This window comes from Ciconia boyciana, chromosome 7 (genome assembly GCF_034638445.1).
Source record: "Ciconia boyciana chromosome 7, ASM3463844v1, whole genome shotgun sequence".
In the NCBI taxonomy this organism is placed as follows: Eukaryota; Metazoa; Chordata; class Aves; order Ciconiiformes; family Ciconiidae; genus Ciconia; species Ciconia boyciana.
Genome location: NC_132940.1, coordinates 38,898,574 through 38,916,137, shown reverse-complemented (window position 1 = coordinate 38,916,137; position 17,564 = coordinate 38,898,574). Strand labels below are relative to the sequence as shown.

General features: G+C 46.8%; 1 protein-coding gene across 2 annotated transcripts; it reads right to left on the bottom strand.

Annotated features, from left to right (window-relative positions):
• Positions 1-15,769, bottom strand: CLDN18 (claudin 18). 2 transcript variants are annotated; one of them, XM_072867904.1, is made up of 5 exons: positions 15,550-15,769; positions 2,801-2,965; positions 1,417-1,522; positions 940-1,050; positions 1-310 (listed from the first exon to the last, which is right to left on the bottom strand). In XM_072867904.1, the coding sequence occupies exons 1-5, from the start codon at positions 15,767-15,769 to the stop codon at positions 133-135; spliced, it is 780 nt and encodes a 259-aa protein (XP_072724005.1). In that variant the 3' UTR covers positions 1-132. The 2 variants fall into 2 exon arrangements, with proteins under 2 accessions (XP_072724005.1, XP_072724004.1); XM_072867903.1 differs by lacking the exon at positions 15,550-15,769 and adding an exon at positions 7,372-7,591.
• Between the last annotated feature and the right edge of the window lie 1,795 nt (positions 15,770-17,564).

The window sequence follows — 17,564 nt, the reverse complement described above, 5'->3', positions numbered from 1 at the left end:
ACAACAGCAGAGTAGGGAAAACATGACAGAAAACACAATCCTATTTACAGACTGCTTTGTTTGCATGTACTTTTTCTTCTGAAGTGAAAAATATTTTATAAAAGATAGCGCATTTCAAGCCCAGAAAGTCTACTAGACATAGTCGTATTTTGAAGGGTACGAGCGTCTTCCATCCTCACTTCGAGCAGCTTCTTCATACCCTGCACCCTTCCTAGTCTTCGTTTCAGGTTCGTACCCCGAACCAACCTTATACGGCCCCGTTCTGTAGGAGATATTCCGCCCCGATGCATTGTAGGAAACTGCTTTGTAACTGAAAGAGACACAAACAATGGCATCAGCCACTGGAGGGTCTGTGACTACCCAGCGTTGCACCCAGTGCTCCTGTTTGCTGTCGGATTTTAGGCAATGTCATACTGTGTCATCACTTGGAGCTACTCAGTGAGCTCAGAGCCAACCCTCCATGAAAGAGACAGGCTGCAAGTCTCTTTCATGTTTTTTCATAAACTTACACTTTCTTTCCAATGAGTAAATCCTTGGTTGAGTGAAGGACCCGCTTAGAATAACCAGCTACGTAGGCATACAAAGCCCTACCTGATGTAAATCATAGTTCAGCTGATGCAATCTACACCTGCTGATGATCTGCTATGCAATTTGCAATCAAAGCTGCAAATAATGGGCCTGACTTAGCCAGCACATTGCAAATTTTAGATTTTAAGGTTGATCTCTCCTGCCCTCTCTATTTGTTTGCAAGTCATGTGGTCAGCGAAGGGAAATGGTCACTTTTGATCCATGATACCAGTCAAACAGATGTATCATCATGATAACTCTTGCAACAGGAGTATTACACATGGACATATCCTGTGGTGAGCTGGCTGTATGCTATCTCTACACCCAAGGCTTCATGCAATACCTTCCCATGTCTACCACAGATAGGCTTACCGGGATTCTTCTGGAATCAGCCCTCTGCAAGCAAGGCACATCATGATGCCTCCTACAAGGGCCAGGCCACCTGCCACCCAGCCAACAAAGAGGGCTGAGCCAAAGGTGTATCTACAAAACACAGAGATGTGGCTGGTTAGTGCTGTGACAATGGTCCAGTCTGCTGCTTCTGAACCACACTGAATATTGTCATTCTCTCTCTAGTCCTGCTGAAGTTCCCGTGAGCACCATCCCACCTGCAGGCTCGTTCTCAATGGGCGCTCTACCTCCTTCTTGAGCTGTGTGAACAGAGATATCCCAGCCAATTTGTTTGGACAAATTATCTCCAGTGCAAACAAGAAAGAGACTCAATAAATCTTCCAAGTCCTGGGACCAGACTAACATGCACCCAGAGTTTGCCTTTCCTTCAGCTGCAGCACACCCTGGCCCTGAGGGAGATCTGCACTGCGGAGCACCCTGAGCCAGACAATCACCTACCTGTTCTGGACATTCTGCATTCCCTGATACATGTTGGCTGTGGACATCCAGAAGTTTGTGACCAGCATGTTGGCAAACACGGACACTCCAGTGATGGCACACAGACCTGAGATCAGACAGAAGGGCAGACTGAGACCCACATAGTAATTATGGACTCCAGCTTTTCTGGGCACCCCAAGTCTTATTTATCCTCACTATGCCCACCAAGACCTCTGAGTCTTTCCTCAAACCCAATTACTCACAGCACTGGGGAGGGACTGAGCAATCTGCCTCTTCTGCTTCAGGTCCCCTTATAGCCGTCACTATCGTGGTACTTCAGTGTCACAGTCTTTAACACTTCTGTCCTGAAAGCAGCCCTTATTTTAGGAAGAAACACAATCCCCATCTCACAGAGGTGTGACTAAGGGCCAGGTCCACATGCCACGTGGGTACCCAACTCCTCAGCTAGCTGAGACTAAGGACCTTGTTTTGAAGTGGGTGAACTCAACCAAGGGTTGTCCCATCCCAAGAGTCAGCTACATCATCGTTTTAGACACCCTATCTATGCATGGGAATGCATGGAATGCATGGTAGAATGCATGGAATGCATGGTGGGTTTTTCTAATATCCTCATTGGCCAAATTCTCAACCCACTGACTCAGATCAATAAAATGATAGATTTTAAGTGCAAAATTAAAGCTGCGTTGCAGAAGGTGGTTTCCTCTGTCCAGCTTGTACTTATTGTACATCTTTAAGTTGCGTTGTATGTCTCATATCCCAGCAAAAGTAAGTGGTGTTCAACTGTAAAGATTTTAAATAGGGTCATTCTTCCTTCCCTTCATTAGGAGATGGATTTGATTTGATTACTCATCTGCAATAAATTGTGGGAAAATCTCTAAGTGCTGTTCTTAAGCATTTGCAATTTCGAGGTAGCTGGGCATCACTAGGCATTGCTGCAGCCTCCCTGATAACCCAAGGTATTAAAACATTACAAGCTAGGCTACCGCAACCCTGAGAGTCTTCATAAAATTATTATGTATAAAGCATGAGACTCTTCATAAAACCAGTAGGTATAAATAAAGGATATAATAGTACATAACAACAATATACATATAACAAATTAAGAGATTTAATTTCTTTTTTTCTGTGGGTTGTTTTTTCAGCCTTCCATGTTCTATCCCATACAAACTCCTGGTTTTCTTTTACTAAGCAGACGTAGAAATTACTTGTCCCCAGAAGCACAGGTTGGAAGACAAATGCCAACAACTTCATGCAAGCAGTAACGCTTGGGGTTGCTCCAGAGCATCTGCTACCAATGACCAGAAGTGCATGAAGGCTTGCCCAGTCCTCAATTCCAGGCAACCACAATGCCTTGCACATGAAAGACATGACACCACCCACTTACCAGCAACAATAAACATGATGCCGGAGGTCAGCGTCATGTTGGCTTTTGCAGAATCCTCCATGTTGCCGATACGGATGCATTTCAGAGCAAAAATGCACACAAGAAGGCCAAGGATGCCCAGGACGATACCTACAATCATGAGGGCCCTCACAGCCTGGAACATTGCTGCAAAACAAATTGATAGACCCATGTTGAGCAACTGAAGTGAAATTTGTCAGAGGCTGGGAGGTTTTTAAAGATTGTTTCTGTCTAAAAATAAAAATATTAAAGAAGAAAACCCTGAACATGTTTTGCAATTCATTTGCTGAAAGCAAAGACTATGCCTTGGAAAATGGGTACCAGATCTCCTCTCAGTGTTTTTTTATGGGGTACCTCTGGAAATGTGGCTGTCCTTTTCAACTTCCAAAAGAGTTTGACGGTTTCAACATAATTTTTGTTGACGTTCATTGTCACCAGTAAAGGTTTATTCAGCTGAAATTGAGCTGGTGAACAGCCAGGATAAGCATGAGTCATTTCATAACCAAAATTATTGAGAAGGATTTTTTTTCTCCCCAAGCAGCAATGAAAACAGACAGCTCCACCCAGCTATCCATGGTATTTCCAACTACTGTGTGACTCAAAGTGAAGTTCTGTATGTTCCTGCTTTACAGTAAAACACATGGCATAGGAGAGGAGGAAAATCACCTTGGCAAACATTACACATACACCAAGGGAGAGTAACAAAGCTTCAGCAATGACCTCCCCCACGTATCCTATCCATGGTTATTTGTAATATCAGTCCTGTATACATCTGTCCACATTCATTAATACAACATGCAAATACCCTAGTCCTGAATTTGTTTAGCAGCCTGCTGTCAAGGTGGGAATGCTTGGTTGGAGACAGGTTGTGATGCTGGAGGGTCATGCCTGTGGGAGCTGAGCACTGCTGTCAATCAGACAAAGGTAGCAAAAACCCTCCAGACTCTTCTTGGCCACAGTAGAAAAGTAGGGGAAAAAGCAAAGGGAAACTTGCACCTTTTAAAATGGAGAAGTAGAGGGTAAAGGCCATGCATTTGAATACCAAGATGATTTTCTAATAAGGTGGCACATATCCCATCTCTCCTGCCATTCAGTGCTGGCCCCAGACACTTCTCCTCCCCACCTGTGCACATGTCCCTGGCAGAGACAGGAAGGCAACAGGGCTGGCAGAGCACTAGGAGGGGGTGGCTGACAGTATTTCAAGGGCTGTTGTGATTTGGCTGGGATGAATTGCAGCCTCTTCTTGCGCTCCCATGAGCTCTTGCAGCTCTGGGTTTGGCTTTGATGCTCCCCGCACATGACTGTCCATCTTCAGGGAAGATGACATGGGCTTGTAACCAGCTGAGAGGGGCAGGCATGTATCCTGCAGCCCCAGGGACTTTGCTCAGCCTGCCTGTCACCCCTTTTGCTGGACTGGCCAGGATGGCCATGGTGCCCAAGTGTCCCATATGGCCTGACTGGAGGAGAAGGCACTGGTGCAGGAGAGCAAGGAGTAGACCCTGCTGGTCTTGCACAGGGAGGGAGAAGGTAAATGTTTATAAACCCTCCCCAGGAGGGCAAGGGTGGGTGCTGGGATGCCCTTGTGGGTCTCCTTGCTTGTGGGGTACCACTAACCTGAGCAGAACCACACTGGCACCATAACACACAAGGAAGCCAGTGGTCTGCCATCCCACAGGCTGGGAATACACCACCTTCTCCCATCTGGCAGTCCCACCGGGGCTGCTGCTCTTATGACTCAATTTGCCCTTATCAGCTGATAACAAGTGCTAACGAGCCTGGGATTTTCAATCTCCCATTCATCAGCCCCCAGGTGTGAACTCATTAGTTATTATTCATCAGAGAACAAGAAGCTGGCAGGATATGTCTTATCAGCCCTCAAAGGTTGTTCACAGAGCACCTGATGCAAAGCAGAAAGCTGCAAAGAGAAAATCACAATACGCATTTGTCTTTACAGTCACTTAAGTTTCTTTGCAACTGCTTTTGTTTCAGGGCAGGCAGGAGAGGCTGATACTCCAGGGCAGTATAAGACACTAAGGATCATGATGGAAGGTCCTTGACCCCAAGACAGTCCTTCATTCCTGGGATGCTTCCTACAGACCTTATGGTTCCTAGGTGCCATCACTGTGGTGGTCTCAACCCTTCAAGAAGTGACCCTAAGCTAAGACCTCACAGGGATATTGTGGGTTCCCAGGAGAGATGTTTCCAGTGCCTGGGGTGCCCATGGAAGGACACAACAGGCAGGCCAAGCCAAGCAGCTCCTGGGATGTTGCACTTCTGCTGGAGCACTGAAGTGCAAGTGTGATCAATCTCCTCTGAAAAGGAGCAATCTGCAGCTGTTGGAAAAGGGAGAGAGAGGAACACAGCAGGGCACACAGAAAAAATGCAAAATAGCCATCAGCAGCAATTTCTCTCTCCATGAGGCTGACTTATGCACCACCTCGACAAAGGGACAAAAAAGAGAAGAAAGTGCTCCTAGGTCTGCTGTGGCATGAAGGCCTCTCCACTTGGCTCATGGGACTGAAAGTGAGAGATGTTTGGAAAGAGAGCACTGCAGTTTCAAGTGAATTTTGGCATCCATCAAAAGTCCTCTGAATAGAGCTGCTTTCCAAAGGTGAATGACCTCCCCTAGAAAGAAGGAGTGGAAGGGCTTAGACAAACAAAATAGGAGACTAAGGAAAAAAAATTGTATCAGGAGCACTAGGTAGCAAACAGCCCTATAGTTAAAGTAAAGCACAGAAACTACCTGCTGTTTTACGTACACATTTTGCATGAGTTAGGATAACTTTGCTTCATACCTGCACACATATGGTTGCTCATTTTGCACACCTGATTTCCATAGGAAGGGATGACGTGCACCGAAAATAGCAAAAATGCAAGCTTATTCACCAAAATAAGTGTCAGTGATCTGAAACCACAGTTTGTGTCACTGTTTTTCAGACATAAGTGAAACTGGAGAGTTGTCTTTTTCCCCAGTGTCACTGTGAGTGAAGTAAAACAACTTAAAGTCATCTAAACATCACCTGCATTTCTGTTACTAATACAAAATACAAAGGTGGAAATCTAACTTTATGACTAGTTATGATTAATGGAATATAGAAAGTTTAGAGAAAAGATGAGCTTTTTAAGTTAACCAAATTCAAGCAGGGGCATTCCTTCTTTATGTTTTAAGGTACTCATCAACTAAACAGACACATAAAGAGAAGAAAACTGACAGAATATCTCCAAGACACAACAGAAAATGCCTGTGACTGCTTTGCACGTTTCCTTATTGTTATATTACCTAAAAATAACATAAAAAGTAAAATCTTGATTATGATAATTTGGCATCAAAATGATGGTTACCATTGCCTCATTGATCTTTTAAAACACAATCACCTACACACAGCATTATAAGGATATGTATATAAACTGATCAACATTTGCATATATAGTTTAATAAATATATTTTTTATTCTTTAAAACAAATGGTCCCATAGGAGAAGTGACCCCAACTTCAGTTTTGCTCTTCCAAATGAAAAAGAAGTCACCTAGCAATCCTGAAGCTGGGTACACAGAAACACATTTATTCCATCGCACCCCTCAGGACGGTCATGGGCTTTTCTCAAAAAGCAAACACCACAGCCAACACACTGGTCTTCAGCAAAGCACTCCCTCCTGCCTCACAGTAGGGAAGCAAGCTTGGCATCCCTGAGGATACAAGGCTGAGAGCCCACATCATGCTCTCTTCTACACCGATCAATAGATGCAAAAGGCCTATGTGCAGTAGTGCTTGCTTGTACCTATTTGCAATTGTGCACCAAGAGTGAAAAACACTCTCAGTGCCGTATTTATTGCTAGCTGGCAGGGCACAGGCACAATGGGTCACAGGGAGGCATGGCGAGCCAGGCTGGCCGCTCCCCTCCCGTGGGTCCAGCTAGCTTGGGAGCACTGGAATACCCTCACATGCAGTGGGGTGGGAAAAACAGCTCTTTTAGTAAAGTAAGCAAGCAAACAAGAAAGTAATACCCCTCTGCAATCTACTTCTGTAACCACTAAAACTCCCCAGGTAACATGAAGTGACTGAGCACACCTTTCCCCTTCTTGCCCTTCCTACACGCACTGCTCACAGGCATATTTCTTCTATTCCAGTTTTCTCTTTGGAAAAAAAAAATATTTCAATTGTTTTCTGTAGAAACCATTATTCTGATAACAATGCAAAATTTCATACAGCTGTTTTCCTTGTGTTTCAATTCAAAGGGACAGAATATCTGTGGGTTTAAACATACTCACTCTCCTCACATCAGTGGAGCTGTGCCGATTTATGCCAGCAATAGGGCTGAACCTGTGATGCTTATCCAGAGATCACCTACACATGCTCCAAGTTGTAACCTCCACTGAGTAAAGGTATTATTTTGGTAACAAATATGCACATATTTTTATGCTCATACACTGAGTAGCCTCGAAATTTTATTCCATGCAAAGTGCTTTAAGATATCTGCTCCTGCTTTGGATGAAAAGTGTGCAGAGCTACAGGAGAGCTCCTGGGTTAAACCTGATGCATCTTTTGCCCCTACCTGGCAGCCCAAGGATGGTGAAATACGGCCGGCACTCTGTAAAGCCAGAGCTCTGCCGCACGCAGCTCCTCCACAGTCCCTGATATTGGAAGACGGCCGTGACCGGGTTGTCATACAAGTCCTGCGTGCTCCACATATCCATGGCAGTGGACACAATGCACCCCGCAACACCCAGCGACGAAACGATGAATGCCATCACCTGGCAGATGGTCGTGGACATGGTGTCGCCCCCAGAGCGAGGAGGTGAGACAGCCCTAATGAAGCCACAGACCTAATGGGAGAACTGAAGTCCTCTTGACTGAGCCACCAGAAATGCAGCAGCTCTTATCAGATGCTTTCCATTGAGCGCTGTGTTTGCTCAAAGTGTTTTTGCAAGATAGTCCAGTTTCACTCTCGCTGGGTAGGTTTGTGCTGGCAGGGCCAGAGATATAAGCTTTTGTCCTTTAGAAGTGCTTGTCCTTCCCTAGCTAAGCAGACATGCTCCATCGAGTGTTGGGCAACCCACTTGGAACATGCGCCGCCCCCCACTGAAAGCCTTTGCTGTCCGTCGTGCTTCTCCTGCATGCTTGGCATGGTGCAAACATGCTCAAAGGGGCAGAGGGAAGGACCACATTCCCAGGTGAGCTCAGCACCTAGCCCTGGTCACCACCTCCTTTGTTTATGCAAAGGGGGAGAAGATCTGCCATCAGGCCAAGACAGGGACAGCTCTACACCCGGCCACCCATGCAGGTGTCCGCATGAGAGGTACAGTGATAGATAGGGATGCCAGCGGTGAGCTCTGTGGGAGGATGCAGGGCCACTGGCTCAACCCAGGGAACAAACAGGGACATGACCGCTTCTTGCAGCCACTTCGAGCATCACTGAGGTTGCCTCGAATGCTGACCATGGTACAACCCAGGGCACCAAGCCAAAATGATCAAGCAAAGCTCCTGCAACCCTGTTCTCCCACACGCATCCCCATCACCTCTCACATGGCCCCACTGAAACCCATGTGAGGAGAAGGAGAGGAAGGGCACAGGACCATTTGGAAAGTGCCTTTTTACAGGTGCTTGTCTATAATGGCTGGGGGGATGGTCCTGGAAAAAGGGGCAGGGGATCTAAAAATTAGGAAAGTAATTATCTCTTTGCACAGTGGAGAAGTGCTGGGCTAAGGGGAGCAATATAAATTCACTGTGCCGCTCTGCCAATGGAGCACAGTGAGTTACAAGGACCTTCCAGACTTCCCTCTCATCCATTCTTATCTAATACCCTGCTCCGACTGATTTACTTCAGCGCTGACCTAGAAACAAATTCCCGCTTTAACCAGTCCTGATACTGCTCTGTGCCACAGGCACCGTCAATACCATCGCCTGGTTGCGAAGCCGTGTGAAAGCCACCAGGAAGAGAGGAGAGGCTGATTTCTGTGGATGGATGAGTTACAGTGGGGTTATTACATGTTGGCTGTTGCTTCTGCCTTCTGGAGAACGACTGCCCAGGACACCCCTTTTGCTTTTGTAGCTGTGCAGCGAGCTGGTGGGCAGCAGAGAGAAATGCTTTTGCACTGGACTCTGCTGTAGCAGCCAGAGCACAATTCACATGTCTAGTGGCCACAAATCACAGCCACCAAAGCCCTCCTGGGTCAGACACAAGATGTCTTTGCTTCCAGCAATTTTATTCAAATTTAATAATTTCCACTGAGTTTGGCAAGTTTATATCAGAGGAAGGGCTAGCTCCAACATATCTAAAGGTCAGAAGTTGCCAGCAAAAATAATAGCCTGAACAAAAAACACAGAAGTGAGCCCTCAAGAACCAGAGGTGGTAAGAGCTGCTCATCCTCAGTGAGGGAGAGGGCATGCTGACTAACATTCCTCATCTTGGATAATGCTTTTTGATAAATCAGGGCTGGAGAGGACCTAGAAGCCGGGAGGACAATAAGTGCTAAAAAAAGTAATGTGGCCAGCTCCCCATCCCATCCTTCACTGCCCCACAGCCAGAATTGTGTCCCAATCCAGAAAAGCTAGTTGCACCCAAGCTTTTGGCAGGTCCTCGGCAGCTCTCCGGGACCCCTCTCCTTCTTCATGCCCCAGGACTTGCCGCCTTCTTGCCACCTAGTGGTAGGAGACCATATCACTTTTTCCAGGCTAGACCACTTCAAAACATGTCCCAGGAACAGTTACTCCTCTGGGACATAACCCCTATTCCCAAGGGTGGTGCCACCCTGCATCATTAGTGTGCAACGGCTTGCAGGGCTGCACAGAAAAATGGACGCATGGACCGGTCACAGCTAAAAATAACCCCTGGGGAGGAAAAAGAAAAAAAGGCCAGAGTGGGGGGAGATACAAAGGGCACACATTTTTTTCCAGTTTTTTTTTTCCAAAACCCTCTAACACTTTCTAAATTACTTTTTTTTTCTGCTAAATTGGACATCTGGGTGGTTGCATGAATAGCAGTGGAGGTGGCCCTCCCATGCACCATACCTGCACGTTTGCTTTGCTGGGAGGGGAGCCACCACTCCTTCCTCTAACCCTTTCTGCTGGTTTTGGCTGTGTGCAGCTGGAGCAGCTCTTCAAGCCAATAGGGACCCTCTCTTCTCCTCCCCTCCCCCTCCACCATTTCACACCCCCAAGCCCCACTGCTCCCCCCAACACACCTATTGGAAAGAGGGCCATCCCCTGGATTGCCCTGAATTGTGCCCTAAATTGGAGTCTGCCACCCAGGCAGTGCTGCCTCGCTAGCCTTTCCTTGGGGGCTCCTGCTGATGGGGGATGCTGCTTCTCATCATCCCTCTTACTCAGGGGCACTGAAACGCCAGAGCAATGGTGGAGCAATCAAAAAATATCATCAACAGTCTCCAGGTATGCAAGAAAGCCTGGGTGAACCGATCTGTCTTTGATATTGAGGGCCAGATTGAATCATGTCTCTGAAGAGGATGAACTAGCACAGGGTTCCATATTCCCCCCCTGAAACCTCATGCATGCTCCCCCCAAAAATGAAGCTGAGAAAGCAACTTCAGTAACAAGGGTCACGCTGCAGTCCTTAGCTAAGAAGCAAACCCAACCATGCTCAGCACTCCAGATGTTGTTGTCTTTGAAGGATTATTGTGTTTTTGGGGGGGTTCTATTTGCTCGTCCCTAAGAATATTGCCTAAAGTGCTATCCAGCCATCCCAACATTAGCTGCTTGCCATTTCTCATGCTCTGATTAGCATCACACTTGTAAACACTGGGAACTCAAAGCTCCCACAAATACCTTCCTCAGTGGTTGGTTGAGGCAAAGTTCTGGAGAAAAAACACAGACTTGTTTCCATCCCAACCCTTCCCCTAGCCCATTTTCTCTGCTTCTCTGAAATGTTCTTACTTTAAGCTTATTTTTAATGGATGTTTCTGAGCCAGTCATGATAGGGAAAAATATGTTTCCCTTTGCAAAAAACTCAACACCCCACTTTCCCAGCACCCAGCCCAATAACAGAAGATCACCTGGGAGTTTTATCATCTGAACTGTTGGCTCAGAGCACAACCTGAAAAGTGGTTGGATGATAGGATAGCTGTAGTGCATGTCTAAGCATCTTTACCACAACCTGATGCTCATTTCCAGCCACCTCTGGGAGATGTCTACAGCCGGGAGTGGTTGACGGATGGGGAGCTCTCTCCAAGATGTGCCTCTTGCTCCAGCAAGGTGGTTGAATGCTTGGGCCAGAGGGCTTGTCATGCCACCTGGTAACGCTGAGCAGTATCTAAGGAAGGGACATGGTGGGGAGACAGCTCTTGCAAAGGCCAAGCTTCCTCACGAAGGAGCAGAGAATAGGGCTTCCACTCTGAGCATTGGGACATCTCCAGCGGTTTACCCAAATGAGGAAAAGGAAGGGTACTTTGTGACCGCTCCCCTCTGCAACCTTTATTTCAGCTCATACTTGCTTTATCTACCCAGGCGTTGACTCTATATTATCTCAAAACCGTTCGCTGGGCCCAGTGCAGCTCTTGAATGTTATCACTGCCTCTCCCATAAAAATCACCTACAGCTCATGTTTACTTTAAAAATTGCAAATATAGCTCACACCCTGCCAGTCAATTCCAGCTTGTTCAGACCGAAACAAAGCAAACCCACCCTTCTCTTTCTGTCCCTCCATTGCTGTAATGACCACAGCCTCCAGGAGTGTGTGGTCCACCAGTCCATAGCATGAGAAGGGCTGACTTGCCTTTCTGAAACTCAATGGGGAAAGGGGGTCATGGAAGGCCCCCATCCCAGCTCAGACCCACTCTACTCCATTGGTCTTCAGGTGGTCCAGAGGGGCCTTCGAGATCCCTCAGCAGAGCTGGGGTGCATGAAGCTGCGTCCTTCCCTACATGCCTATGAGCTGTAGCCCAGCCCCACATCTCCACAGCCTCTTGCCATTTCCCTTGCCTTGCTCCTCTTCTGGCCCTCAGCCCAGATCCTTTAGGATTATTTTTCATGTCTCTCATCCTTTCATGGTGTAAAGGCATGAGACAGTAGCAAGGATGTGATGCATGCATCTAGCTTCCTGACATCCCTTGCTGGGCTCTCTGCCACCTCTCCCCACCCTGAATGTCACCGGGGATTGGGGTGCCTGAGACCTCTCCAATGGTCTCACATTAGCTCTTTCCCCATCCCCACACCTCCTTCAGCTCCTGCTGTGAGTGCAAACCCACCGCAGCCTCACGCGCGCTCTTGGTAGTTTATATCAAGTCTCCAGCCCACCTGGGCCACCTAAACCCTTCTGTGCATGAAAATAGGTCTCAAAAGATTTTAAGCAGGTTACAGCAGTTGCTTGCAGACATTTCAGACTCTGACTGCTCTAGCAACACGTACCCTTTTACTAGTTGGAGAAGTTTAACAGGGTGCTCTCAGACTTTCAAAGTTTGCTGTTGGAAAAGCAAAAATTTTATTATTTTTCAAGTCATCAGCGTTTTGTTCCACAGCAGAGAGAAGCCTCAGCCTTTCTGAACGGGTCAAAAGGGGTTTTGACGTGAGAACAAAATGTCCTTTCAAAAATGGCTGAACCAGTCTAGCTGAAGAGGTCTGGAAAAAAGAGACCAAGACAGACAACAAGAAACTAACCGCCCATGTTATTGTAGTTTAGCAAACTTGTAAGCAACTGAAAAATGCTTCTTTTAGCAGAAAGTGCCTTGTGACTTCCGCACTAGGTGAAACTACCAGCCTTGCCAGAGCTCAGGTATTGCTATTTGTCTATTATTTGTGTGTTCAAATTCAGATCGTGTCCTCCAGACAATCACAGTAAGGTCTGCCAACACACCAAAGCAAGCAGCTAAAAATAATAAGAGAAAGCAAAATCAGAACAAACAGGCTTAGTTCTCAAGTGGCATATTTCACCAGAGACTGACTGTTTATAACCAAGCAGTGAGGGTGAGAGCCATAAACTACCTGTGTTGTTTCTCATTTTCATTTATTATCTTGAGTTTTCCTCAATCTATTTGAACTCAAAATTCCCAACTAAACTGAAGACAGATGATGGGCAAGACAAGTTTAATCTTTGCTATGGGAGTGAGGGATTGAGAAAAAAAATCCTCGGAAACCAAAACTTCATTGATGTACTCAGGTCACCTCGCTGCTTTGCTAGAGTCCTGTTATTTTTATTCACTCTGGCACTATTGTTCCCAATATAAATTGCCATTGTCAGAATAATAAATAGGGGTTTATAATGGAAATGCTGACAAACCATTAACTATGGTGTGGTTAGCAAGGGGGGTTTAATGGAGATCAAGGAGCAGCACGGTTAAAATAAACACTGGGATGATCCGCTTAAATAATATCTTAGCAAATTAATAATTTGATTTTTAGCATCATTTTTCTCCCCTGCTGGTTGGGATACAGCTGCCCTTCACTGGCGATGGGTGGGAAGAAATGCCCATAGGAGCAGATGAATTCAGGAGACAGAGCCAATTTATAAAGCACAGCAGTGGGGCGCTTGTTTTTGCACCAGCTTCTCCAGAGACTGGAAGTGTCAGACAATATATAACAGGAGGGAAAAGAGGGGGGAGAGCAAGGGAGTGACTTCAGAAGAGCAGCCCTGTTCATTAAAAAGAAAGGAAAAAACATCCACCTCACTTCGTAAGTCAGTGCTGATAGCACCTGTCTAGCACCACGGTCACAGAAATCATCTCGTCGGGGCAAAAGCACATAAATATTCATATGCCTACACACTGGCAGGAAAGGCACCAACTCTCCAACGCCACTGAGGATGAGGACAGCAACTTCAGGGGGTTCAGGGTCCCACCCACCTTTATTTATAAAGGTTGTGCTTTATTCTTTGGGCTTTTTTTAAAATCCCTTTTTGTAGGCAACTCCAATAAGCCCAGCAAACACACATGGTAATTCCACTCTAAGATGACCGGTTCATTAGAAAGCCTGACATTTAGGACAGGATGCCCATTTCTGTCCACAACTGGGAGGTAACCGCAGAGCTTGCTGGATGTAGCTGAGGAGGGACAGACCAATCTCCTGCAGTCCATCTGCTAAATGAAGGAAATCCATCCCCCCAACACTGCTCTGTATTTCCATTTTAGTGAATTAATACCAACCCTACAGAAACCAGTCTGGAGGCTTGGGAATTGCAAAAAACACTCTAGCTTTTCACTGTAATGCTGAGGTTAGCAATGGAGGTATTTTGAAAGAACAAAAAAAATCCCAAATCTCAAGTATTCTGGTTTCTTCAAAGATTAAAGTAGTTCCCAGAGCTGAACACTTGAAAAGTTTAATTGCTTCTTCTGTAGAGTTACATTTTCTATAATTTTAAGCTTTAAGAGCTGAAGAACTGAGGAAATTCTGCAGTGTGTGATGGGTGTATGTGTGCGTCAGGAGGATTTGCTTTTTACACCTCTATTTGTTCCTCATATGGCAACTTTAATCTCTTTACGTATAAGCAATTAGCCTGCTGGAGTCAAGTTTTACCAACCTGTCCTGCCCCTTGCTGCACGCATTTTCCCTTGGTGAAACTGCTTGGCTTTGCTGACTATGATAGCAGTGTGCCCTGCACAGACATCCCTCTTTGGATGTCATCCTACATTCACTTGTACCTGCTGTAAGGCACAGCTTTTGCTAGAGGCTGCACAACTGGATGCCCAGGCAGGATCAGGCCCTTGTACTTCTAGGAACATGCATGGCTGCACCCCAGACTCTGTGTGAACAAACAAGGGCATTCAAAGCCACAGCTCCGGCAAGAAGAAGATGCTCAAGGGCATTCCTGGCACTTGCACAGGGACGCTGCAGCACAACTAACGCCAGTGGGGAACAAGGATCCAGAGATGAGTGAGGTGGAAATACAGCTGAGGGCGTGAAACACCCCTCCTGCTGGTGTCTGAAGCCACAGCTGCATTGGGTTATACTGGTTAGATTTGCACAGAGATAGACTACTTAGGAAAGAAGCAATTTTTGTGCACGGTGCTTATTTCTCTGTGTTTTGGAAATGCCATTTTGCAGAAGTTCTGCAATGATTTGCTGATATAATTGGCTTCTTCCCTCCATTCTTGCTGTGCCAAAGCACAGAGGCTAGATGGATGTAACAGTCTAAGTGCCTTCTTTCTCAGTGTATTAAGGCAAGAAGGAAATCCAGATAATCCTGTTGTAACCTAATTGTTTGCACCCCTAGATACTCTGGGTACAACGAAGACAGGAATGATACCCGTGGAAGAAAAAACTGGAACCAAAGGAGAATTAGGGAGAAATCCAGCCTGGTGTTGTTAGCCCATACAGAAATACAGTGAGCTGAACTGTGACATATCCTCTTAGAAAAGGATCTTCTCTGATGCCAAGAATATTAGTGGTTTCTGGTGGGAAGCCACGGACAGCCATGCGGCTGGGGCAGGATTGTATAGCCAAGCCAGCCACGGCATGGGGGACGAATTGCCCCACGGAGCAGCCACTGCCCCAGGTGTATTGCCTAGACAACACCTCAGGCACCTGATGCATAATCAGCTGAAATGAGTTTTGCTGAACCTCAGCTTGGCTGTGGGAGGGGGTTCGGGTCGAGGTGCCTCCAAGGGACCTGTCCTCCAAACGGGTGAGCACCTGAGGTCCCTTTTGGCTAAAACTTGGGTTCCCCACTCTGCACTGAAAATCACCCATCACCACCACTCACGCACGTCTTCTGGCAACATAGGTGGGAGGTGACATGCCCATGGCTCTGCCCTCCCACCTCTCTGCCCTCATCGCCAGCAAGCCCTACCTGGCAGTCCCAAGATGGTGAAGTAGCCGCGGCATTCAGTGAAGCCAGAGCTCTCCCGGACGCACGTGCGCCAGAGGCCCTGGTAGTTGAATACCGCCGTCACTGGGTTATTGTACAGGTCTTGGGTGCTCCACTGGTCCATGCACGTTGACGCAATGATGCCTCCTATTCCTAAAGTGGACACCAAGAAGCCCATGGACTGGCATATTGTCACAGACATGGTGCCAAGCACTCGCTAGGCAGGTCGTCCACGCACACAAGCCTCCACAGCCAGGTCTGGGGCAGGCAGCCAGGGCAGAAAGGACTTTTAGCTGGAGGCACAGCCTACGTCACGGACGGGAGTCAGGAGAGGTCTGGTCTGCACCATACAAACCTACCCTTTCCCTTTATCTGTTTCGGTGAGATAATTTTCCTCACTCGGTACCAAGAGCCGTTTGTTATGCATGGCGTGAACGCCTCACTCTCTGTTTACTTTCTCCCTCCAGGCAGAGGTGCAGCCAATGTGGGCAGACGGGGACCAGCGCGTCCCTCCGAAACAGCCGGGGGAGAGCTTCTGCAGGTGCATGCTCCAGGAGGGCAACCACAGAGATGCTTAAATCAGATGAAACAGATAAAAATTATGGAGAGCCTAATCCTTTCCTGGCAGGGATGCTGCTTTCGAGCCAAGTGGAGAGGCCTCTATCTGGGCATATGTGCTCAACCAAAACATTTAAGCAAAGGGTAGTGTATAAAAGAGGATGGCATATAGCAAAGAACAATGCACTGCTGCAGCAGATGCTCGGATGGACCTCGCTGCTTGGTGAGGTTGGGCTGGGAGCCCACAGGAAAGGCAACAGTTGCTGAAGAGTGAATGGTGTGAACCTGCAGTTTGCTGTGGGAGGACAAAGTCTGGCAGGCAGACCAAGGAAAAAAATAAATAGAAGCAAAGGTATATCCTCATTTGCTATTGCTTTACCCCCCTTATCCAAATATGAATTTGGACTTGTTTAGATGGACAAAGAATGAGGGCAAGGCAGACATTGCTGTGTATTACTGTAAGACAAGAGCACCTAACAGACCTGACCTTATCACAGAAAATCACTTTGTTGGGTAATGTCTTTTTTGCCCATTTTGCTACATCCCTCACCACTTCCTCCCTAGCCCAGTTTTCCACTGGTGCCAGCCTGTTTGCGGTTGGAGTGTAAAGGGGGATGTTGCTGGAAAGCTGCTCTCTGTGGGAAGGAGGAGGTGATAAGCGCTGTTTTCAGCAGTGGCAGACTCACACACAGCATGTGAAAAGTCCAGGAAGGGCCCTGAAGAAGAAGTGGAACCCAGTGGGGTGACATTTAGGTGGTGGAAGTGGAAGGTCATCAGGGAGCATGAAGAAGTAGACCACTATCATCTGGCTACATTCACCCTTGCATCCATCCTTGGACCATTGGGTCTCTCATAGACGGACTTCCCTGTGAAGCTGCTTCTGAAGAAGATCCAATCTTTTGTGGGAACGCAGTTGGCTTCTAGAGATTATTTTGTTTCTGCATCTTTATCTGTTATCTTTTATCTTATGTTCTGTTATCTTTTTCAAAGCACCAAGCAAGCTAGAAGGGACCTTGGAAAGTCATCCAGTCAATTCCCACACCCAAAGCAGAGCAAGTCTACTTCTCATAAAGCTCTGACCTACCATCAGAGAGCATCCACGAGGGACGTGTTGCTCTCACTCGTGATAATTTATCCCAGAGTTTCAAAAATCGATTCTGACAATTTTATGCCTAACACTGAAGTTTATTGCACATCATTTGTGAAAAGTAGTGCCCAAAAGTAAACACCAAGCAGGGAAAAGGTAACTCCATGTGTCTCACCAACAGTCCTCTGGTTTAAACATAACATTACCCCGTTTCCTGTTTTTCCCCAAAGGAATAGTATTGGTGATTCACATACACTTCCATAATTCACTCTCTCTCACAGACCCTTTTTTTGAACATAGTGATACCCAGTCCCAGTGACAGACCTCACCTGCTGCATGTCATGGCTGTAAT

Excerpts from the sequence above, each read along its gene's own strand:
- CLDN18 (XM_072867904.1), bottom strand. The coding sequence starts at position 15,769 with ATGTCTGTGACAATATGCCAGTCCATGGGCTTCTTGGTGTCCACTTTA. Across the intron at positions 2,966-15,549 it reads CACCATCTTGGGACTGCCAG|CAATGTTCCAGGCTGTGAGG; the intron begins GTAGGGCTTGCT and ends TTTGTTTTGCAG. Across the intron at positions 1,051-1,416 it reads ATGCAGAATGTCCAGAACAG|ATACACCTTTGGCTCAGCCC; the intron begins GTAGGTGATTGT and ends TGTGTTTTGTAG.